Source organism: Anthonomus grandis, chromosome 5 (assembly GCF_022605725.1).
Source record: "Anthonomus grandis grandis chromosome 5, icAntGran1.3, whole genome shotgun sequence".
Taxonomy (NCBI): domain Eukaryota; kingdom Metazoa; phylum Arthropoda; class Insecta; order Coleoptera; family Curculionidae; genus Anthonomus; species Anthonomus grandis.
The window spans coordinates 106,831-132,099 of NC_065550.1; the positions used below are offsets into that span (position 1 = coordinate 106,831).

General features: G+C 32.6%; 1 protein-coding gene across 1 annotated transcript in view; it reads right to left on the minus strand.

Moving 5' to 3' along the window:
- The window catches only part of LOC126736022 (transcription termination factor 2), a 103,069-nt gene that overhangs the window by 28,199 nt on the left and 49,601 nt on the right, over window positions 1-25,269 (minus strand). Inside the window, exons 13-16 of the mRNA XM_050440211.1 lie at window positions 19,307-19,475; window positions 19,078-19,247; window positions 7,139-7,284; window positions 3,143-3,300 (exon numbers count right to left, since the gene is read on the minus strand). Of these exons, the coding sequence (XP_050296168.1) occupies window positions 3,143-3,300; window positions 7,139-7,284; window positions 19,078-19,247; window positions 19,307-19,475 (643 nt within the window). The remainder of the gene's footprint in view (window positions 1-3,142; window positions 3,301-7,138; window positions 7,285-19,077; window positions 19,248-19,306; window positions 19,476-25,269) is intronic.

Sequence of the window (25,269 nt, forward strand, 5' to 3'; positions counted from 1 at the left end):
GTACAAACAAAATTTTGGTCTTTCATTAATAATAAAAAAATTGTAAATCGATACTCAACAAAATGGCCTATAATGGCCAAGAAGCCACTAATAATACTTCCAAGCCTTTCTATATGTGTAATTTAATAAGTTTAACCATAAATTGTATTGAAATACAGACCGTTTATTAAATTGTATCGAAAAAGGAACTTTTTTTTTATTACAACGGAGATATGTCTTCAAAATTGCTTATACATGTTCAAAAAATGTAAAATATTTTAACAATATTAAGGTTGAGACTTTATAGTGAAATTTATCTTTATTTATATCAAATTCAAGCCTGATGGTTTTAGAAATTTTTTTTATATAACTTGGGTATATTATATTTAATTTAAATTTGATTAAATTTTTATTGGAAATTGTGATATTTCTTGTAATTTTATTTCATTTTATTTTATTTATTGTTTATTGGATAACAGTACTACACATACAGGTGTTAGGTCATCTAGGTGAGTCTGTTGAGAATAAAGCCCAAAGTAAATTTTTTGATTGGGATAAACACTTTGGATATTAGTTTCGTTAGGCTTTCATTTTTTTTCTTTTGTGTGTATATTATGTACTTAAATAATAAATGGGGTAGATACAAGGTTACTGTACCTACCAAAATTATTTAAAAAAAATATATTTAGTCTATATAACTTCAAGAATGGCACATTTATAAAAAAATATAACTTTGGTATGTTGCTGAATTTTAGAATCTAATGTATATTTTAAAATTAATTGTTTAATTTTTTTTTAGTTTAGCCATAATATTCGCTGTTATACAGGGTGTTTCAGAACTATGGGATCAAACTTCTAGGGGTTATTTAGTGCAACAGTAGAATCCATTTGAGTATAGGAACCCATGTCCGGAAACTACGCGACTACGGCCCTAAGACGTTTAAATTTAGAAAAAATAGTAATTACCTAAATAGGATCTGATGCATTTATTTTTACCTTTTGTATATGATACCATCACAACAATTGTTCAAAATGTTTTCCTCCAACCTCAATACACCGATTTAAACGTCGCACATGATTTCGGCGGACTACACTAAAAATTTGATCTTCGTTTTGAATGATTTCCAATACTGCTGCTATTCGTCCAATTAAGTCTAGCTCTGATTCTACTGGAGTTTCGTAGACTAAACATGTCCCCACAAGAAAAAATCGAGCGACGTTAAATCGGGTGACCTAGGAGGCCAAGAAACTGCTCCACCTCTGGCAATCCAACGGTGCCCAAACCGCTGAGCCAAATACTCGCGTACTTGTACAGCAAAGTGAGCCGGCGCTCCATCATGCTGAAACCACATTTGCTGTCTAACGTTTAGTGGAATATTTTCAAGGAGTTCTGGGAGAACTTCCTCCAAGAAACGCAGATAAATAGGTCCTGTTAACCGTTCCGGTAAAAGGTATGGCCCAATTAAATAATCATTTTTTTGGAAAAATTGCATAAGGATTTTCTTCGTCCCAAACATGGCTATTCCTACTATTAAAAATACCGTCTCTTGTAAAAGAGGCTTCATCGGTCCACAAAACATATCGTAAAAAATTTGGTTGTGCAATGATGTGATCCAGAAGTCATCGAGAAAATTGAACTCTAGCATGATAATCGGCTGCAGTCATATCTTGAACTTTCTGGAAGTGGTAAGGATAAAGTTGTTGCTCGTGTAGTACCCGCCAGACAGAAGCGTTACTCGTATTCATATACTTAGCGACGTCACGTGTGCTATTTGATGGTTCATCGACAACTCGCTGAAGCACCTCTTCTTCAAATTCGACCGTTCTTACGCTTCGAGCAACACCAGTATCATGCATCTTGGTCTTAAACATGCCTGTCTCAGCGAGCCGCCGCTGAACCGCAATAAACTTTTTGTATCTAGGATGCTGTCGTTCGGGATAACGTTCATGATACAACCGCGATGCTGCTCGTGCATTGCAGTTTGTTGCTCCGTATGCCAAATGCATATCCGCCAATTCTTGATTGGTAAAGTTTTCTATTAGCAATAAATGTTTAAATGTTGAAAATGTTGATTTTAAACAATTGTTGTTATGGTATCATGTAAGACGGTAAGGTAATATTAATATTAATAGTAAGGTAAGAATAAATGCGGCAGATCCTATTTAGGTAATTAATGTTTTTTATAAATTTTAACGCGTCTTATGGCCGTAGTGTCGTAGTGACTCATTTCCGGACATAGGTTCCTATACTCAAATGGATTCTTCTATTGCACTGAACAACTCCCAGAAGTTTGATCCCATAGTTCTGAAACACCCTGTATACAATGAATATACAGTGCGGCTCTTAATTGCCTCACCCCCCTTAAATGCGTTTATATACAAATTTAAAATTTGGCGCACATCATTAGCAACCTAAATACTATTTTTTGGTTCCTAGCTCATTTTTCAAAACTTCAAAATGGCGGCGGGACGTCATTTTGAAAAATAAAATGAAATAGAAAGGGGCGTCATAAGATACATCATTTGAAAGCTCCCACTAAATGCTTTATGGTCCTAGAATATTAGGTCATTACTTCTACCCATAGCAAAATGGCAGCATTTCAAAACCTTATTTTTCGTATTTTTATTTTCTTTATTACACCTGCTGAAATGTAATTTGTTTGCAGAGTTTGTAGTTCTTATCAATAACATACCTACAAACAAATTACAAAGAGGTGTTAGCACCTCATTATGTCTAATTTGAGGTGTGTAATTTATGTAATATATATACTTTATGTGTGTAATAATATGTGTAGTTTATGTGTAATTACACATAAATAGATGCTAACACCTCTTTATGTCATGTAATTTGTTTGTAGGTGTGAAATAAGATTTTGGAAGTATGTAATAGGAGCTTTCAAACGATGTATCGTATGACTCCCCTTTTAATTTAATTTTATTTTTCAAAATGACGTCCCGGCGCCATTTTAAATTTTTGCAAAATGAGCTAGGGACCAAAAAGTAGTATTTAGGTTGCTAATGATGTGCACCAAATTTTAAATTTTTATATAAATGCATTGAAAAATATTGAAATAATATTGAAAATTAACAAATCGGATAAATGTAGTTTTTTTTTCAACTATAAAATAATAAAAGACAAGGTGAGAATTGTTTGAATACAAACCTTGATTTTCCGGCAAGTTGACAACACGCCTCCGAAGTTTGTGATTTGTGATTTCTAATCTGATGGGCCTCGTCTAAAATGATTCTTCTCCATTTCACTCTAAACGCGGGCCCTCGTTTTTCATTTTCATTCTTGATAATGGCATATGTTGTTATCACCTAATATATTAAACGTGTTAAATTTTCGAAAAAAATACTATAACGTAAGAAGGTAAATTTCAAATTATTTAAGACATAACTGCGAAATGTTAATTTCATTAAGTTGTTAAGGCATTTGATAAGTAAACTACTCCATAATGCAAAATTAACTGGTTGTTTTATATTAAAATAAGTTGTATTAAAAATATAACTTTAGTTTTTTTTTATTAGTAATAGTTTCATATTAATGTTTACATAAATATGAAACTATTACTAATATATCTTCAGGATATAAGGTAAAGGTAAAAAAAGGTCTTATTTCTTCAGAAAATTCCCATATTTAAAAAAAATTATTTTGATAACTTTTTTATTGAAGAACCTAAAAATATATTAAAGCCGGGTTGACTCGATCCAAGTATACTTGATTTCAGTCTACTTGGATTGTCCGCGAGCAGCACTTGGACGTTACTTTGATCGTGTCACCAGTTCATTCAAGTGCACTTGGATCAGTAGGTTACATCCAAGTTGAGTAGGACAGTACCCAACTTACTTGGATCGAAGTGGTGTTTGTTTGTGAAATAAAATGGCGTCGGTGTCTGAAAAAAGAAAACTGGAAATAAGCAAAAGAAGAAAATGGTCCGAAAGGGAGAATATTAGATTCATGGAGTTATACGAAGCTGAGGAAAGTGTGTAATGATGGAATGTGCGTTTAGCGGAATATAAAAACAAAGATGCTAGGAATTCGACTCTTAAACGAATAAGAATAAATATGAATATTCCTGGTCTTAGTGAAAACATATTATTGAAAAAAATCAATGCCATGCGAACCACCTATAAACAGGAAGCAGACAAAATTAAAGCATCGAGTACAACAGGCGCGTCAACTAAAGACATTTATGCACCTAGTATTGCGTGGTTTGAAATCGCTGATAGATTTCTACGTGATGTAATGAAGATCAGAAATAAATACACTAATCTGGTAGGTTGTTTTATTAATAATTGTTTATGCTGTATAATTGTCAATAATTTTAAAAAGCACTTTTTATTTACTGAAATATTTATTTATTAAAAAGTCGAATATTAAGAAAAGTATTTGCGTAAAGTCTAGTTAACCTATCATGTCGTTTTGCCAGGGTACGGCACCAGCACCTGCAAAAAAATGTGGTATATTTCTGTGTCCTACGTTCTGCCATTTGAGAATAATGGTTGCTACCTTGTTGATGTGTTAAATTAGACAGATTCGTGGATATGTCCGTTCTCCTTGACCCAGGCCTTATGTGTCCATCAAGATGTTCGGTATCAAAAGTACCAGCAGGTGCATAGGACAATCGTGAAGTTTTAGTTATCAGCCAGTTATGGAGCGCGCACGTTGCTTTCACAATTTTGTCTACCTTTTCGCGACACAAGTAAATAGGGCTACGATAGATCCGAAATCTCATTGCCATTATTCCAAATGCATTCTCAACTACTCGTCTAGCCCGAGAGAGCCGGTAATTGAAAATCTTTTCTTCGGCTTTTAAAGGCATTTTTCGAGAATATGGCTTCATAAGATATTCTTTAAGAGCAAACCCCTCGTCGTCCAGAATTACACCCCAATTTGGAAAATTAAGCGAATTATCCTCTATGGAGGCTTTTAATGTAAATTGGTTAAAAATTATTCATTCATTCTTCCCTGACTATTATAAATTCGAATACCATGAAAGTGATGATCATCATTTAACTTTTTACTTGTATTTACTTAACAAATTCAGTTAAAAACATTTTTATTTTCTTTCTATTTTTACTATTACGACTTTTACTTTCCTTCTTTATACAGTGTTTTCACATTAATAGGTACAACCATCTATAAAAATCAAAATAATCAAAATATAGATGATTTTATGAATGTTTGTAATTTTAATAGGAAAAATAAACAACTCTATATATTATTCTATCATAAACAACACAGACGGACAATTCACTATAATTCGGTTTTGAGAAACAGTAACGTTTAAATAAGGATGGTGATACATTATCCACGTATTAAATAAGGAGGAAGCTACATCGTCTGTGGTAGACGATATACCCAAGTGTCGTTTAAAAATCGCCGAAAATTAGGCAATCCGCTATACACACACATACGTCAAACGTCAGCGTCGTCAACTTCATTCCCGTTATTTAATATATTTTTTTGTTTGCAACACTGTTCAGAGTGACCAACATCAAAAGTACACAACCACTATAAAAATGGCGGCCACCAGGCAGTGGTCATTTTTGGGTATCGTGGCCATATATGCATTAGCAGTCCAGGTATATTTATAAAGTTCGTGGGTGGACATGTATTTTTTGAAACGATTTGAAGGAGTGGGTCGATAAAATCATAGGAAATATAGGAAAATTATTATAAAACATATTTTGTTTCTTTATGGACATGTCCCTTTTTGAATAAACGCTCCTCAGTTATCCTTCCATATACCATTCCGAAAAATGTTTGTGCTAACGTTTAATAATAGTTACATTAGCGAATACAATCTAGATTTCTTTTTTCATTCTTAAAATGCCTTCAATATACCCTTCAAATTGAAGAGATGTCTTTTATAATTATAGAGTTTCTTTATAGTTGGTGCTTTTATTTTATACTTAATATGGAATAATATCTTTATCTTAATAATGTCTGTCTTTATTAAATTGGATTGTTGAATAGTAGATACTGTAGTAGTTTTAATCTAAATAAAACTGGTTATATCCCAGTAAATATGTAATAAATACATAAATTAAAGAAAGCAAAATTTTCAAGCCTTTATATGCAAATGAGATCTGCTTCTCCCCATTTGCTTCTTCCACGTAGTGGGGGAACAAAATATGTACAAATGCCTGAAAACCTCTATTATTTTATTAGAATCAGACACTGATAATACTTTTAAATAATACAAAGGTAAGTTAAGCAAGGCTGTCGTTCTTCTCACATTAATAGAACTAGAAATGCAGAACTCATGTACCTTTTATGGACTTCTACACTACTTTTAAATAATACCTTTTATTCCTTTTCATATAAACTGAATCAAATAAATCTAATCAAGCTAATAAACATGAACGGCTTCTGTATTCGAGCAAATAAAGAAATCATACTAGTATTCTGTCGAATCATAATATCCCAAAAAAAAACAAAAGCCTTTCGATATCTGTTGAAATAATGTTTCAGCTTCTTGGCTTCAAATGATATTCTGTACATGAATTCTGTAATTTTTTGGTACATATTATCCAGCCCGGAAAAACCGCATTTTTGCTTATTCCAGGCAGTTGAGGAATAAAAAATATACGATTGCCTGGACAAAAATGTAATGTAATGTCATTTTATCAATTGAAAATTTAAAAAAAAATTAAACTCTAAAATAGGGTTGCAAATATCATAGATTGTTAATTTAATAAGAACTAAACTGGCTTATTTCCCGTTAATAATAAAAATAGCTAACAGTTTTACTTTCTCGTAACAATATTTTGTTTAGACTGCAAAAATTCCAAAATATGACATAAACATTATAAAAATCAGATATTTCACTTTTTCTTAAAAAACTTCAACTTTATAGTTTTTCATAGTTAGATAAAAAAATTAAAAGTTATAAAGTATGCGAAAAATAAAATTTCAGGTGTACAAATACAATTACAATATAAGCATTAATTTGAAATTCATTTTTCCTTTTTTTGGTTTGGTAAAGATATAACTTACGACCATTCCTTTCGTGCCGCTACCTTTTAAAAGTTTCGTCACCTAGGACCCTAATTTTCAGTTTCAAAATAATCATAACAAGTACAAAATTTTTAAGTTGAAGTAAGAATTACTTAATTCTTTATTTATTAAAAAAAACTCGTTTTGACTCACCACATCGTATTTGGCTAATTCTTTTGGGTATTTCTCCCTTTTAGCTCCATGATATAAATTATAAGAAAGCATGCCGTGTTTAAGCATCTTTTCAATTTCTCCTCCCCATTGGTTAATCAAGCTCGCTGGACATACTATAAGGCTACCTAAAGACAAGTTTCATAGGTAATATAATCCATACTCTAATATGTAAAATTATGATAAAAAATACATAGTATCAATTATGTTCGTTTTTATGTTTAAGGTTACCTGTTTCGCCTTTTAGATCAATTTAATTGTCAAAAATTTATAATAAAAAAAGATTTAATAATATTTATATACTTTTATAAATCTTATAACAAACATTATATAAAATCCTAAAATAGCTACACAAAGCAGTATACCTAAACATGTACAGATAGTAAAAATACATAATCAGCTAGTGCGAAATTTCAAATCAATGATTACAAAAAAAAAAATCGTTAACTGTGTAAAAAGCTCTCCAGTAAGAATGCTTTTAATGCTTTACGAAATGCAAAAAAAGATGTGATGGATTTAATTTCCAATGGCAGATGATTGTGCATTTTTTTTGCATTATATAATATGGAACTTTTGACCAACTCTGAATGTGGGGTAGGCAGGTATAGATCATGTTCCGTGTTTCTAAGTGGATAACTATGGGAAGGCCTATCAGATGCTAAACCGTCTTTGCGTTTTAGACAAACGGACTCAAATATGAATAAAGATGTGTTACAGGTTAAAATTGGCATTTTATACTCTTTATTAAAAGCACTGATTATAGTTATATTTTCAAAATAGATATTTTACAAATATTAATAATTGATACTAGTAATGCCCTCTCTGTAATAGCCTCCCAAGTAAACCATAGTTCTGTTCTCTAGCCATTTCAAATTACAGTATTCTTTTTTTTTAAGGACACATTTAGTTTTGTACATTTCAGCTTCATATTGTACTGGTTGTTAATGAAATTTTATTTATACTCTTATAAAACCCGGTTCTGGACTAAAGAAATATTTTAGAATTTAAATTATATCCCATATTGCTTATTCCATACTTTATTTAATTATTTTATAACGAATAATGATTAATTGGGCATGTACAATTATTGTGTATGTTGTACTGTTCATAGTACAATATCTGATTTTGGCTTGACCATACCAGATATGCTGGTTGATTTTACTCGGACTGACCTATCTAATTTTTGTCTCTTTTTATCTAATGTAAATATTAGTTTTCTTGGAAGATAGCAAGAAGTTGCTGGTCTAGGCAAAATCGAAATTGATTATCATAGTGACACATATTTTCATTGCCAACTTCCTTGGGCCACAAATTTTGTTATTTATTTTTTATAAAAGGTTTTATGGTACTTATAAAAAAAGTTAAGTTATTTTGTTATATATTTCGATTGGCAATACACTTTGTGCGTGATTGCTTAAATACGGGTTTGACCTCTGCGGTCGTTCCTTTTCCCAGACCGCCGTCATGAAGTGAAGAGTGCTTTAGTTCTTTTTGAAATTCGTGTGAATTTTACCCATATGGGGATATAATTGACTAAATGTGGTGATAGTAAATCAACTTTTTGGGCGTAATGCTATAATTTGTTGTTTTGTTGAATTTACTGGCCTTTATGGCGATTTAAAACCTAATAATTTTTCACGTGCCCTCGAACATCGGCAAAATAGCGGTTCTGATTGGCATTGGCAGGGGACAATTTAATTAGCAAAGCTACATGACATGGATTTTGAATGGATTTTTTTTTGTACGGACCTGATTTCTTCATGCCACATGGTGCTTTCGTTTTGGGGTTATGTACTCTACTGGCTCTAATCTAGAAGGAGATTTTAAGCAACTGTGAGCTAACGTCTAACCTAGACCACTACCAGAGCTTGTGAAGTGGAAGAGGTGAAGCTTGGAAGCCTGCAGTTTTCCTTGACTGGGAATTGGATGTCTGGGAGAGTCTCGAATATGAAGTAGTCTGCTGTGTATGGAGCTAAGTGACAGAACATAACATTTTTTTTTATTCACTTGTTTTATTTTATTTTTATTATCACGACTTTTATCTTTTGAGTTGAGATACATACATAAGCTTATTTAAAATTTTATTGACATTATTTAATCGATGTTATTTTATTATTGAATATTACTGATAAGAGTACATATATATGTGACAAGTGACTCCTGTGAGGTAAGACGCAGCCGGCTTCGTAGTACTACGAGTATATACTTGGGTTATATTATTTATTTTCAGACTACTCCTAAGATGTCAAATTTTCTCAGATTAGCTAGTAAATATTAGAGTAAACTAATAAAAGGGTAATTTTAAGTGGGGAAGCTTCAACAGTTAGGGTTGTTATTTTTTTTTTTGCTTAGGTCAATGTCCGTGACGGGATATACCGGGCCCTGTAAGTTATTAGTTTAATTGAATTGAAGCTTCATTCCCCAAAAGGTTTGGGTGTAACATAATTTATTTTATTTTGACAACCACACTTTGATTGTGTATTTTTTGTGTGATGTTGTGGTTCCTTATTACCAACTTAAATAATTATTCCTCTTAACGATAAATAACATAACATAATTCTCTGTGATAATCAAGACTTAAATAAATTGTTATTTTCTGTTGTTAATTTGTTTTTCAGTTGAGTTGAGTAGGTTGGAATATCATAGGTAATTTGGAAACAATAGTGTATACTGATTTGACTTTGATTTTGTTTTCCAAGTTTCGTTTTGAACTTGCCTAAATAAATTTTGATAAATATTGGGCGTCCTTTGGGATTATATAAAATCCAAAACTTGGTGGCGCCATACTGATTTTGACATTTAGTTGGGTAACTCTTGGGTAGTTACTACCTAAGAAATTTTGGTTCATTTGGTTGAGAAAGAAGCTAGAACCCACATCGGCTTGAGCTAGCAGCATTGTGAAGGCTTCCTTCTCTGGGCGTTTCAGGTAAGAGGGGTTAAGTTCCTCCGGGCATCAAACAACTTTTGGAGACCCTCTTAAGGCCATAAACCTTTCACTATTTTTAGTACTTCTTTTTCTTTTGATTAACTTGGCATTCATCGCTTCACCACCATCATTCCATTTTATTGCACTTTAGAAAAAAAAATATAACAGATGGAAGAGTTAATATTTGAAATTTTTTGAAGAAATGCTGGCAATGACTTCTGTATTTAAGTCTCAGTGTATAACGTAAAGCTCTCTTTTGTAGTCTAAAAATACGGTCAAATTGAGTTGCACTACATGTACCCCAGAATGGAAGGGCGTATCGAAGGTGCGATTCAAAAAGGGCAAAATAAACTGTTCTAGAAGTAGACAGGGTAAGCTCCTTAAAAATTGAAGTAAGTATTTTATATTTTAGCAAAAATGATTGAAGTCTTTTTTTAACCAATCTTTCAATAATTTTTGAAAGTGTAAGAAGAAGAGCGATAGGGCGATAGTTGGAAGACTGATCTTTGTCTCCTCCTTTATATAGTGGAATTATTATCGCCAACTTAAGGCAGTTAGGAAATACACCTTTTTGAAAAGACTGATTAATTAGAGTAATAAGATGACATAATGTACATTCGGGCAGATTTGAAAACATTTTGAGAGTAAGTCCATCAATTCCAGAAGAGCCTTTGTTTTTGATTTCCCTAATTGAACTGCAAAGCTCTGGTAACACCACGGGCAGATATGAAAGTGGATCATGGGAAGGAGTTATGGTACTCATTAAATTATTTGCCACATTTACAAAATAATCATTAAGGTTCTCAGATGAAGTGGAGATAGTATTCGACAAAGAAGGCTTATTTCTCAAAGCATTAACAATCGATCATGTTTCCTTAGCCATATTTTTAGATTTAGCCAGTCTCCTATTATAGTAAATATCCTTGGCGGCTTTTAAAGTTCTCTGATAAATCTTTTTGTAAAGTCTTACGTATTCATGAAAAAAAGCGCTGTCTGAAAATTTCTTAAGATGAGATAATAAGCGCGTATTCTTAGCAGATGTACGCAAGCCTTGGATAGACCAGAGGTTATGTTGCTTCTTTTTAAGAGGTCTCAAAGGAAAGGATTTGTGAGAAAGACTAGATAGCGTTTTTACATATCTAGAGAATTCTGAATCAACGTCGTCAGAGAGAATATTCCAGTCAGTTGGTTGACAAAGGTGCCTAAAATGTAAAAAATTTTTATCCGAGAAAATACGGCCGAATTTGCGTGGAGCATTTTTACTTTTAGATTTAGTTATGGAAAACTTTGTTAACACTGCTTCATGGTCTGAGAAACCTGGGCTTAAGACAGTACAATTGACGAAATCTGGCTCAAAGGAAGATACGACATAATCTATTGTACTAGAGCTGGTTTTAGTTATTCTGGTAGGTGATTTAATGTGCAAGATTAAGCCAAAAGAGTCGAAACTGGACTGTAGAGATTCTTGAGCAGCACACACACTGGAAAAATCAATGTTTAGGTCGCCACATAAAATCAGTTTGCTTTTTAACGGCAGAGACTCAAGCAAGCTTAGTAATTTTTGGAAAAAAAACATTTACGTCAGCATCAGGTGTTCTGTAAATACAAACAACGTAAAGATCAAAATTATTATTGTAGACAATGGAAAATTCAAATATTTTTTCAGAAACTAAATTATCGAACTTGGTTACCATTGAAAAGTCGTTGCTAGTAGATAATATCACAGTATCTCCATGAGTTAGATTTGTTCTATCAAATCTGGCAACTGTAGTGTAATTATCCACCACCACAGGTTCACCAACATGCAACCAATGTTCAGTTATGGCAACGATTTCTGGAAAATGAAGCTCTTCTAGCAAAATAAATAAATCATTAGTTTTATGTCTTTTAAGCTTGCCATTGTCCAGTATTTCAGAGGGTGCTTGATCCTCTGTTCGCGTCAAGTCATTTAAAAATTTTTATTCCTTTTAATCGGTGATCCCGAATCTAATATAGTACTTAATGTGTCCAGTCTTACTAAATACCTCATAACTTACGGAAACCATATACGGCCTGGTATGAGCCTTCTGAAGCAAATTTGCTGACGTTGAAGCACCTGGCTCCTCCTGTGAGCCTCTAACTAGTTGATGAGAAAAACGGCGGGAACACTCAATCAATTGATGTGATGTTGAGCCGCACTCGAAACACGCATCAAAAGATCTCTTAGGCTTTACACATTTTGTCGAAATAAGTCCCGTTTCTCGGCAATTAAAACACTTTACTTATTATACGTTTGGATTTGAATATTGGACAGTTTTATTGCCAGCCGCACTGTTCACTTTACGTTCCCGTTTATTTGGTTTCTTGTAATCCAATGTGATTTTTTCAAAAGCTTCTAACAAATCTGCTCCTGAGCGAAAAAGTTGAATACGAGCCTGATCTCGTAATTGTCGATCTGAAATCCCATCAATTATATAGTCTATCAATTCTTCCTGTTCAATCGGCACCTGATTTCCCAAAATTACCTTGTCATGGTAATAACCCGTAAATCGTTTATCTGTTCTCCAATGTCTATTTTCAAAATCTTTTCTCATTAACAATTTACTGGGACGGTGCATTAACATGTGCTGCAAGTTTATTTATTTATTTATTTGACGTTATTAATTTTACAAAAATAAAATAACACAAAGATACTAATATTAATACAACTTAGGCTAGATAATAGTAAGACATAAAGCAATCAAAGTTACAAATTAATTTAAAGAAACCTGTTAAAGTAACGAGTCACTAATTAATCAAGACTATAGCTATCGAAGAATGTTGCATTCTAGTAATAGGATTATGCTGTCCATAAGAACTACTATATAAATGTACATAGAAGAGTTTTTTCAGTCTAGTCAATTTTTGCACCCGAAAATTCAGCCTATTTAAAAGATAATCACAATCAGTCATGCCAGATATTAATTTAAAAATAAAACAAAAGTCTGAATTATTATGCCTTAACTCAAGTGGGTCCAAAGAGAGAACTGACATGACCGACTTGTAATCAGTATGACCATTAGCTAATTGAACCTTAAGTTTAAAAGAACAATTTCTTAAGAATTTATTTTGGACTTTCTCAATAGTTTGTAAATATGCGATTTATAAAATGGAGACTATACGGAACTAGCATACTCCAAACCAGAACGGACTAACGGACTGTACAGAACTTTATAGACAGAGCATGAGAAGTCTTGACTGCATCTAGTTATAAATCCTAGATTTCTATACGCTTTATGAACTAACTTTTCAGCATGAGACACAATGTCAACTTAAAATCGAAAATTACTCCGAAAGCCCTAACTTCCGCTACCCTTTTTAAAATAGTGGAACCTATACTATAATCATACAATGTAAGATTGCGAATTCTTCCAAAAGTTATTGAATAACACTTGGGAACATTTAAATCTAACCCATTAAGGTTGCAGATTATGCAAGTTATCCTGTAACAATTGACATTGAAACAACATTAGAATCAATAGACAAAAACAATTTAAAATTATCAGCAAATAATAAAAATTCACAATTTCTTACAAATAATCCTATATCTTAACAAAAATTGTAAAAAGCAACGGACCCACATGTGACCCCTGAGGAACGCTAGATGGCACAGAAAAGCTGCTAGATAAGAAGTTATTAAGCCGTATACATTGCGATCTACCCAGTAGATAATCCGTATAAACAGCATCAACTTGTGAACACACAAACTCTCCGATAATTACTGACATCACTAGTATTACCAGACTTAAATATCTGCGTAATATACGAATTCTTCCAAAAAGAAGAAAATACTCCCGACTTTAAAGAGAGATTGAATAAAGTGCAAATAGGCTTCGACAGAGTACATACACATTCACGAAGTAGCAAGCTGGGTATGCCATCCGGTCCCGCAGAAGTCTTGCTCTATAAGCGAAGAATCTCGTCAAAAACCTCTACTAAAGATAACTCTACAAATTTGACATCGAATTGATCCACAAGCCCTGTCATGTAATATTCAGGTATTTGAAATGCTTTATCAGAATATACGGTTGACAAATATTTGGCAAATAAATTAACAGTATCACCACCCTCATCACTAGTTTCATCATTAAAAAACATATGTTTAGGAATAATATTTGACTTTTTAACATTGCTTACATGTTTCCAGAATAACCTAGGATTTAACAATAAATTATTCTCGGTACGAAAAATATAATCGCGGTAACACTGACCGCTCAACACACTGCATGACTGCCGAAGCCCAGAGAAAACCAAGTAATCACTTTGCAATTGAGACTCCTTAAACTTCTTATGAGCAATCCTCTTACGTAAAACTAAGCCTCTTAACTCTCTTGAAAACCATACAGGAAAGCTACCAGTATTATAGGACCTAATAGGCATGAAATAGCTTATTCTTCATACAAAAGGTCATAAAACTTATTTAGGGAAATATTTATAACAGAAGTGTTGTTTATAAAGGACCAGTCGATAGATGCAAGGAAATTATTTAACGATACAAAATCAGCATTTTTGAAGTCAAAAAACTTTGCTGCATATTTCAGAGACCTTGACCTATATGAAAAGACATATTCGTACGGAGTGTGTCGAGTTATTGCCGGGGATTGGCTCCCCGGCAATAAAAAATCATCCGCCTATCCAGAAGACCCATTAATATTAGAAAAACAAAGATCAAGAAATGTGATCTAACAAAGTGGTGATATCCACTGTTAGGTGAGCTGGCTTTGAATGGAACCAAGACAAAGCTTAACCTTTCAGTTTTGAGCTAATTACAACTCTGACAGCGGTATCACTCAATTCATAAGATGCCCGCAAAAGTTGTACCTGCTGCTCCCATTTTCCAAAATCATTGGAGCCATCAAAATCACCCAATAAATCGCCCATTGCTCGAATACTGCTTGTACCGCTAGCTGCAGGGCTGCCTCTGCTATCAAACCTATCTGGCGTCGTACGAGAATTCAACTGGAGTGAATTCAACATGAATTCAACGAGAATTCAACATGGAGTTTCACACTGGTTTTTCACGCTGGATTTGAAGAGTCGAGCTGGCAGGCAAAATGAATTCAGAAGATTAAAAAAAAGGCTCGAATTAGAAATGTTGAAACGTGAGCAAGAATTGGCGAGAAGGGCAATTAAACTTCTACATCGACTTCTACGTACGAGAATTCAAACATTACTTGTTGAATATATAGCTATATATTATTGAATATATATATATAGCTAATGAAAACTTTCCACCCCGTGTTTCTTCAGATATTTTCTTTTAAAAAAAAATTTTGATGATCGTTTTTTGACTTCAGGCGAACAAATTTATTTGGTATTTTCAATCCCTTAACTCTAACCCCCATGCGGGGGTGACTATCAACCCCAAAATCTTAAATAGAAAGGGGTGTTAAGTGATACCCTTACCATTTAAGATTTTGGGGTTGATAGTCACCCCTGCGTGGGGTTAAAGTTAAGGGGTTAAAAATACCAAATAAATTTGTCTCTTGCAGTCTAATATCGATTGGCAAAAAAATTTTTTTTTTAAGAAAATGGCTGAAAAAAACGGGGGTGGAATAAGGTTTATCCTGTATATTATTATGTATTACATATACTATATGTTATAGGTATAAGTCACGATGCAAGTGCCAGAAAATTTGACCTTTTCGATTTGGTTTTACGCCACAAACCACCTGGTGGCCAAAAAAATTAAATAATAGATCGGATTATAAGGTCCCATGGGCATACCCCATTAAGAACACCGCCTTATTTATGCGAGTTAAACCCTAATGAATTAGCTTGGGCAAGACTCACATTTTTAATAAGAAGTTGGAATACTACTGGCAATTTTAACATTACAACCTTAAAGGAGGTTACTGAGGATGCTGTATCCTCGATTTCCGAAAATGATTGGCAGAAATTTTGCCAGCACGTCAGAACAGTGGAGGATAAATTCTGGGAAACTGACCAAATCATGGAAGAAATCGAGCCCCTTGTCATCACAATAGGAAATGAGGACCGTGACACTAATGGCAGTAGTAGTGAAGACGATAGTGAATACGAGGCTGAAGGTAAAGAAAACGAGCTCGCTTATTTCACCAGTGAAAATAAAAACATGTTTAAGTGAAGTGTGTGAGACTTTAAAAAAACATTAACATAAATAACAGTAAACGAAAAATTAGGTAAGTTATTTACCTTATATTTTTCTCAAATTACCTTACTTTTTCGGAAATACCAAAAAGAGTGAAAATTTCGCATAAAAAAACATAAAAATTCCCGTTCCTAGTTTAACCAAAACGCTTATGCTGTTCGTTTTTTATAATCTATACCAGGTGGTTCATTTTAGTCGACATTTGACTTTTGTTTTGTTTTTTTTAATGACCTTCAAAATACACGTACTATTGCGGTGACGTGGCCCCCTGTGACCTTAGCAAGTTTTGTTTAAACTTTGTTTTTAAATTCAGCTTAGCAACAGAGATATTTGCGTGCGACCCTGTATACAGGGTGTTCCACAATCAACGTCAAAACCACAATCAAAGTAAAGTAAAGTTGTATAACGAATAGCACAAAAATGTTATGATATATGAAAATAAAATTGTATTCTTGGTACAGTGTATTTCGCAAACTAATAACTTTTGGACGGAAATAATGTTCGGATAAATTCGCATATTTTGGTCTGTAGTATCTCCAGTTTCCAGATTTTCCAACCTATCGTAGACACTCCGTATATTTTCGTAAATTAATGCATTGCCGTAGATTTTTAAATCATTTCTAACAATTTTTTATTCGGTCCTATAGAATTTAGAAACGCGTAAGGGTAACCCATACCCTACTGTATTTTTTTTTGGAAAACGAAACCAGACACTAAAAGGCCTTAAGAGCCAAATGTTGTATTTTAGTAGTCCGTTCTTCTAAACAGTTACTGACTTTTATTTCTGCAAAAAAAAAGACAATTCACTTACTTCTTGGATACTCCAAAAATTGTATGATCGTAGCGCCAATAGCTTCCAAAGATATCAATATACAGGGTGATTTTTAAGTTGATACTTTTATTTAACTGTGTATAGAACTCGGTAAAATAAACATTTTTTTCAAATAACTTTATTCAAAAAACCGAAAAATAAAAAAATTTCATTGCCAAAATGTTATAAAATTAGTCCAATACGGTCCTCTCTAATTTAAATAAGTTGTTCAAAGTTATCACCATTAACTTCAACACAACGATTTGCTCGACGTAACCACTGTTCCGTAACGGCACGCAATAGAGAAATCGGTTTTTGTCTAACTGTTGCCGCAGCCTGCTCAATACGTGCTATTAGTTCTTCTTGTGTGTCTATAGGCGTCTTGAAAACTAAACTTTTCATATACCCCCACAAAAAAAAGTCACATGGATTTAGGTCTGGCGATCTTGGTGGTCATGCAACTGATCCATTTCGACCAATCTACCGATTTGAGTAACTTATATCCAAAAATTCGCTCACTTCTTGTCTAAAATGGGCAGGTGCTCCATCCTGCAGGAGCCACATAGCTTGCCTGATATTCAGTGGCACGTCTTCTAACAGAACAGGCAGATTATTTTGCAAAAAGTCCAAATAAATATCGCCCGTCAAACGGTCTGGTAAGATAAATGGTCCAAGTATCCCATTCACAATTCCTGCCCACACATTAGCAGAAAAGCGGTGTTGAAAATTGGTTCTGCGAATTGCATGGGGATTATCAACAGACCAAACATGCGTATTTCGAAAATTGTTAATTCCGTTTCGGGTGAATGTTGCCTCGTCCATGGCTAAAATTTTGTTTGAAAAATGTTGATCATTTTCATGTTGTTGTAGGAACCATTCACAAAACTGAACTCTGCGGGGGAAGTCTTCAGGCGCTTGGACACGTTGAACGTGAAAGGGATTAAATTGATTCTCGCGCAATGTTGTCCATACTTTTGTTTGACTTAATCCGATCTGCCCTGCAACAACTCGAGTACTTGTTGGATCTTCTTCGATGAGATTTGAAATTTGTTCTTCCCTATGAACATTTTCAGGTCTCCTTCCTCTTCCTGCATGCCCTCCACGATGTTCCCGTAAATCGCCAGTATCCCTAGCCCGTTGAATAAGATTTATGAAACTTACTGGGTGTAGGATGATTCCGCAAAGGAGAGCGGTCTGCGTATAATACCGAAGCAGCAGCAGCACTTTGAAGACACTCTCCATAAATAAGCAACATATCCACAAGTTCATTGTTTTCATAACGATGTGCCATTTTTAGGATTTGCAAATTTAAAATTAAAAACAATAACCCAAAAGTATCTAAGACTAACTGATCGGTACAATGCGTGATCGATTATACAAAAATTCGAGGAAAAACTAAACATAAACAGACGATAAAAAATAAACCCATATTCACTTTTTTTATTCTGTATGTCCCTTGTTTTTGAGTATATCGAAAAAAGTAATTTGAAAAAAATTTATATTTTACCGAGTTCTATACACAGTTAAAAAAAAGTATCAACTTAAAAATCACTCTGTATACTACTAATAGTTAAGATCCGGCTAGATTGTTTTGGGTGAAAAATATCGTTAAAATATAAAAAAACGAAGTTAGTTTTAAACTACGCTCTAAATAACTGGTAATCAACTGGTATATCGACGAAAAGTTAACAACTTTTATACAAAATGAATCCAAAAGAATTTTATTAAAACTTTAACTGCATGCAAACATTTTCTATCAGAGTTGAAATAAAAATATATCAAGCCCTATGTTTACTTTATTAATCAAGTCAAATAATCAATCAACAATTGTATGATTTTTTTGCGCTATTGATGTCTGTACCATAAAAAAATACTAAAACTACATACCAACATCACTTATAAATAATAATAAACGAACATAATTGATTTTGTGTATTTTTCAATCGTAATTTTGCGATTAGCAATCGTTATTTCGCTAACAGAAAAATGTATGTAACAAATAAATCATTTAATCAAAATATAGAGTCAATACGAACCTCCATCAAATTTGGTATGTTTCCCGATAAATTCATCTCTATTTTCATAATCTGAATCTTTATCTTCCCTCTCTATTATTAAAGTTTTTAAAATCAATGCAATCATAGTTAAGGTTTTTCCCAGTCCCATATCATCGGCGAGTATTCCTCCCGAAGGTTTCTCTTTTTCTCTAAAAATTATTTATTAAAAAAAACATTCTAAAACTTACTATCTTAACCGTATTAGTACCTGAACATTAACCAAGCTAATGCTCGTCTTTGATGGGGCATTAATGGTACCTTAATTCCTTTAGGATCGTTTTCTAAGTCATCCTCTTTAGGGCAAGTCAATAATGCCCCGTGTAACTGCTGTAATCGATCCAAAGTAACGGCTTTTTGTGCATTTAATGTCGATAAAGCTAGAAGGAATTACAGGAATTTTAATAGTATGTGCTTTTCAGGATATTACGTAATTATAATTTTTTTAATGAAAAAAAAGAAAACCCTTATTAATTAATGGAACTCCTAACTTTAACGTTTCAAATGTACTACCGTTGTTCAGAAAACTGTAATAAAGATAAATTGAAAAATTTAAATACAGAAAGAAATACTTAGTTGTTGTTAAATTGTTGAGTCTTCTGGAACATTTGATCAAAAGCAAAGAATGCAGCGAAAAAAAAATGGTTGTAATGAAAAGTAATTGCATTAAGAAATTACAGGAGCGGTGGATTGCCATTCTTGAAAGAGCTTATGTGATGAATAAAGCCTAATTAAAAAAATATTTTTACTGTTCTAGTTACACTAGCCGTACTAGTTCCTATTTCTCTAAAATAGTATGGCATGTCAAATTCCTGATACAACCACAAAGCTTAATCTAAATTATCCATCTTTCTTAAACTCATTGTTGTTAAAGCCTTTAACAGAAAATGAACTAATACTTCATATTAATTCATTAAAGAAAAACAGTTTCCCAAGTCCAGATGGCATTACTTCTGAGATGGTAAAGCTGTGTCATCCATATACTGTTAAACCACTTAAATATATATTTAACCTTATTTTCTCATCAGCAGAGATACCTGAAGAACTCAAAACTTCAATTATTACACCAACTTACAAAAAAGGAACTACGAGTAATGTTTGTAACTATAGACCAATAAGCAACTAAAGAAAGATTATATGACTACCTAATTAAAAATAAAGTACTTAACCAAAATCAATTTGGTTTTCAAAAAAAAACTGGTACAAATGATGCAATGTATAGTCTAATAGAAAACATAAAATATGGATTGGAGCAGGGGAAAAAGTTTGTTTCAGTTTTTATGGATCTAGCAAAGGCCTCCGACACTGTACCCCATTCCAAGTTACTTCATGTTTAGAAAGATATAGAATTAGGGGTGTAGTGTTGAGGCTCTTTAACAACTATCTACAAGAAAGAAAGCAAATGGTAAAAATTAGTGATTACCCTGAGCCACCGAACATAAACTAGAATAGAAGGATCACTCTAAGCGCCGCCCAAAATGTTGCCTGTCTCACTCGCTTTCTGATGCTACTCTTTTTTGCTGCCCGGTGGCGACTGCGTTATACAGGGGCGTCTTCAATATTAGAACTATAATAGCGTTGTGAAGAAATTTTGTACTTTAAAAATGCCGGCGATATGTTGCGTAGATGGCTGCAGGAGTAAAAGGGAATATACATTTTTTTAAAAATAAAAATGGATTAGTTCACAGAAAAAAATACACGCTTTTCTTCAGTATTTCTTAAATATCTCGGAAAATTGAGATCTTACAAAAAAAATCTAATAAACAAAAGTTGGTTTAAAAATAAAAGATTGGCTTTATAGGCTCTATAAAGCCAATATGGCTCTATAGGCGCCGAGATACAACTGTGTGAACATAACCCCTTTTTTTAGATAACAAAATATAATGACGTAATATAATAACTTGAAATAATTTTAAAAAATCACGTTTCTTAGACAAATATCTAGCACGTTTTTTCAAGTATGTACTATCAAAAACTTTAAAAATAAACTTGATTGTAAGTCATTAGCATAAAAATTAAAAAAGTTAGGAATAAAATAAAAATAATTGCAGTTTTAAAAAAAAATTATGTATTTATTTCAAAAATTAAAGCGTAGATTTCTACAATGGACATATAGGTACCAATAATATGTTCAAAAAGTATCAGCGATTTAGAGTACATATTTTTTTTAAATCGTGATTTTAATCTAAAAAAATGCAAAATTTTTGGTAATATTCTGTTATTAGTGGTGGTTTTTAATAGTGAAAGCTATCCGATTTATTATTAGTTGCATTGCAATCATTTGAATGATATAAATTTTAGCCACTTATACCGTCTAACCATACTAAAACTGCATTTTTTTCGTCATTAAGGGTGGTTTTTATGGGTTTAAGTTTCAAAATATTGATGTGTACTATAATCCCCAATGTAAAACTATATTTATTTTGCATATATGAATTCTAGGTTGTAAAACACCTATTTTCGTTTTATTTTAATTTTAGTGGTTTGTTCTTTCATCCCCTATTTTAAAAGCAAATAATTAGGCATTTAATAAGTTTTTTTTATTTAACTGCCTTTTTATATTTCACTGTTACCGAGTTCCATATGCTGAGTGTTGTTATCACATTATTATGTAAATTTAATTAAATATTTAAAAAATGGCTATATTAACGAAGTTATTATTAATTAAGTGTATGTAATATTAGGTAGGTAGTTTCTTGGTCAGTTGAGAAAAGAGCATGAAAGGAACATAAAGCTAAGATTTAATTGTGTACATTCTAATAAACTTAATTTTAAAGCTATCTACCAAGTGTTTTTCTTACAGTTATTTGTTCAAAAGAGATACTTAATAATATTCTTTCAATTTCATTTTAACAATAATACAAAGTGCCTTTAATTCCAAAAATTCCATATATGTATTACACGCTGCCCGCCGCGATGTACGAAAATATTCCTTATTAAAAATGTTTCAAACACCCCCCGTATCGTAAAGGATTGCCGCCGAAACTAAATAATGATTTACGACCGCGTAAAAAAAGTCGGCACTGTTTAGAAGTCCCTACTTCAAACGGCCGCAAGAGAGTGAACCTACTGTCTTGTTCTTTATACTGTGCCTGAGCTTAGAACATTGAATGCCTAGAATAAGCCTAGCTGTAAACCATAGGCGAGGTTGTTGGAGTTCACCATCTCTCAGACAATGAAGTCAAATCGACTTAATAATTTTTCATTCAATATATAATTTTCTTAATCCACTACATATTTTTTTAATGTGTTGTATTTTGTAACAGGTAAAAAGTGTACTCTTTAAAAGCTTCATTTAATTGTTGACTAATAATATATACTTTGAAAGTAATCAACAAACTTTTCAAATAAACAAAGACCCCGACAAAAAAGTTAATGAAAAAAAAGCAACTTGGCAACGTAGAATATCTCTATATATACAATACACGTATCCGAAGTTGCCACTTTGTGTTGTTTTTCTAGACATTTTTTCATATCGATCGATATCCAGCAACCAAAAATCTCGAACGCAGCATATGTCGTTTGCCAGCAACCTATTTATAGTCCGCGCCCGCTATTATTTAATCGGTATAATGCCCGTATCCAACCTTAAAACCTACATCAAACTTAAAAATTAAAATAACACAGGAAGCGAAAAGTAAGAGTTCCACTTATAAGCTCCAATTTCATACAAAATCATATGATAAAAATAAGTGGCTTTGTGGATGTGACTCCAGAAATGCATTGTTTTGTTTCCCGTGTCTGTTATTTGGCGGTGAAAGTTCTTGGACCAAGTCAGGTTACAGATACATTTTAGGCAAAATTATTGACTGTATCAAGTTCTGTAGTGCTTTCGAATTAGCTCTACGGGGACACGATGAAAAAGATGACTCTTCAAACCCAGGAGTTTTCAGAGGTCTCTTGGATCTAATGGGCATTGTGGACTCCGCAATAAAAGATCATTTTAGCAGTGGTAGTGCTTTCAAAGGACATTCCAAGACAATACAAAATGAACTTTTAGATTGTATGTTAGAGGTGTGCCAAGATGAAATACTAGCGCAAATTGATATGTCCAAGTTTATTGCCATTATAGCCGATGATACCACCGACATTTCTGGAAAAACGCAGACCTGCCTTGTAGTTAGGTATGAATACAAAGGGAAGATATATAAAAAATTCTGGTCATTTGTCAATCCAAGTGGACAAGATACAGATGCTATTTCGACTGTCATTATGGAAGCACTGAATTTAGTGGTTAAAAATAATGTACAGAAAGTTATTTCCCAAAGCTACGATGGAGCAGCTGTAATGTCTGGAAAAAATAATGGTGTTTAAGCAAAAATCAAAAATAAATATGTGAATGCGTACTATACCCACTGTTACGCACATCAGCTTAACCTAATTATGGCTCAAAGCGCAGCAACTAACAAATCTGCTAAAGTATTTTTTGCAAATTTGTCTGCTATACCAGCTTTCTTTTCAAATTAACCTGCTCTGCGCCTTTTGGAAGATTTCGACTTCAACTTCTGGTTACATTTTTTCCAACGTTTAATGCCACACATTGATGTTTTATTTAATCACTTCCAATCGCAAAATGCATGTGGTTCCTCCATAAAAATAAATGTTAACATCTTCTTGGGCATCATCGAGAAAGTGCGAGGTGAAATAGAAAATATTTTGCAAGAAGTTTCGGACGATTTAAGTGTGTGTTGTACAACGAGAAGGAGAAACGAAGACTCAAAAATTCGTGATGCAAAAGAGGTATGTGATATTTTATCTACACAATCAAAGGATAGATTTGAAAATACATACATAGATATAGCGGAACTGTTAAATTGTAATAATTTTGAAAATTATGAAAAAACCTTTCCAGAAGCAAAACTTGCGTCGGCAGTGAATCGTTATTCATGTTTAAACAAAAATAAACTTAAAACCGAACTAATGGTTATTTATGAAAGACCAGATTTTAGGCAGTTTTCAAGTCGCCTCTCACTATTAAATTTTATTTATGATAACAACTTAGATGATTCATTTAGTGAAGTAATGACCTTAGTTTTGATAATAGTTATAACACCAATATCCACTGCAGAAGCAGAACGTTGCTTCTCAACTTTGAAGCGGATAAAAACATTTCTGCGAAACACTATGTCACAAAACCGACTTAATGCTCTGGCAATGCTTTCAGTAGAAAAAGAGCTAATTCATTCTGTTGAAAATTTTAATGTAAAAGTTATAGGAAAATTTGTTAGCAAAAAAATAGGCGAATGGAGTTTATATATAAAAAATAATATTAAACGTTCTTTAAATGATTCATTTTAAATCCTTGTTTTGTTAGTTAATAATTTTTATTTTTTGCAATCTGCATATAGATTGACCCTATAAATACAGACCCAATTTGTGTATTTAGCTTTTATTGATCAACATTTATTTATTTGTCAAAATGTAAACTTTCAATAAATTAAACTAATAAAAGATTTTTTTCTGTAATTTTATATCGAGTTTTATTCTGAATGAGCTGTTTATTCGAGTTTCAGCCATACAATCATATACAGGGTGTCTCAAAAGTATGGACACACCCAAAAATCTTGGGAAATATGGGCGCTAGAAAAAATCTTTAAATACAAAAGTTTTGGGGAATCAATCGGTGCATCTGATGGTGACCTTAAACTTGACCTTCAAGGTTATTTGAAGGTCAAAGCGATTTTTTTTAATGGGAACCCCTATTTTTGACACCGGATTTTGAAAGAGCGGAAAATTTTACGTTCGGGTATGTATTAACCCTCTATTGCATTTTGTTCCCAAACGGGAACAATATCATTTTTCAATAATTTCTATTAAATAAAACTTATAATACATTACAAAATATTGTTTTTATGCATGGAGTAACTTCTCGGGAACATTATTATATTTTTAGGTAAGTAATAATTACTATTTTTTTAAAATATCATTTTGTAGTATATAAATTAGTATAAGGTACATTTATTTCAAATACTTCTTGAAAATAAAGTAATAAAAAACATATTTATATTTTTGTTCCCATCCGGGAACATTATGCGTAGAAATTACTTCGGTACTAGATATTTTTGTTTTTTTTTGACAAGTATATTTTTTAGCTAAATTATTGTTTTTTTTTCAGAATGGATCCACATGACTTTACGCCAATAAGTACCAAAAATTTTTATGAAAAAAAACTTC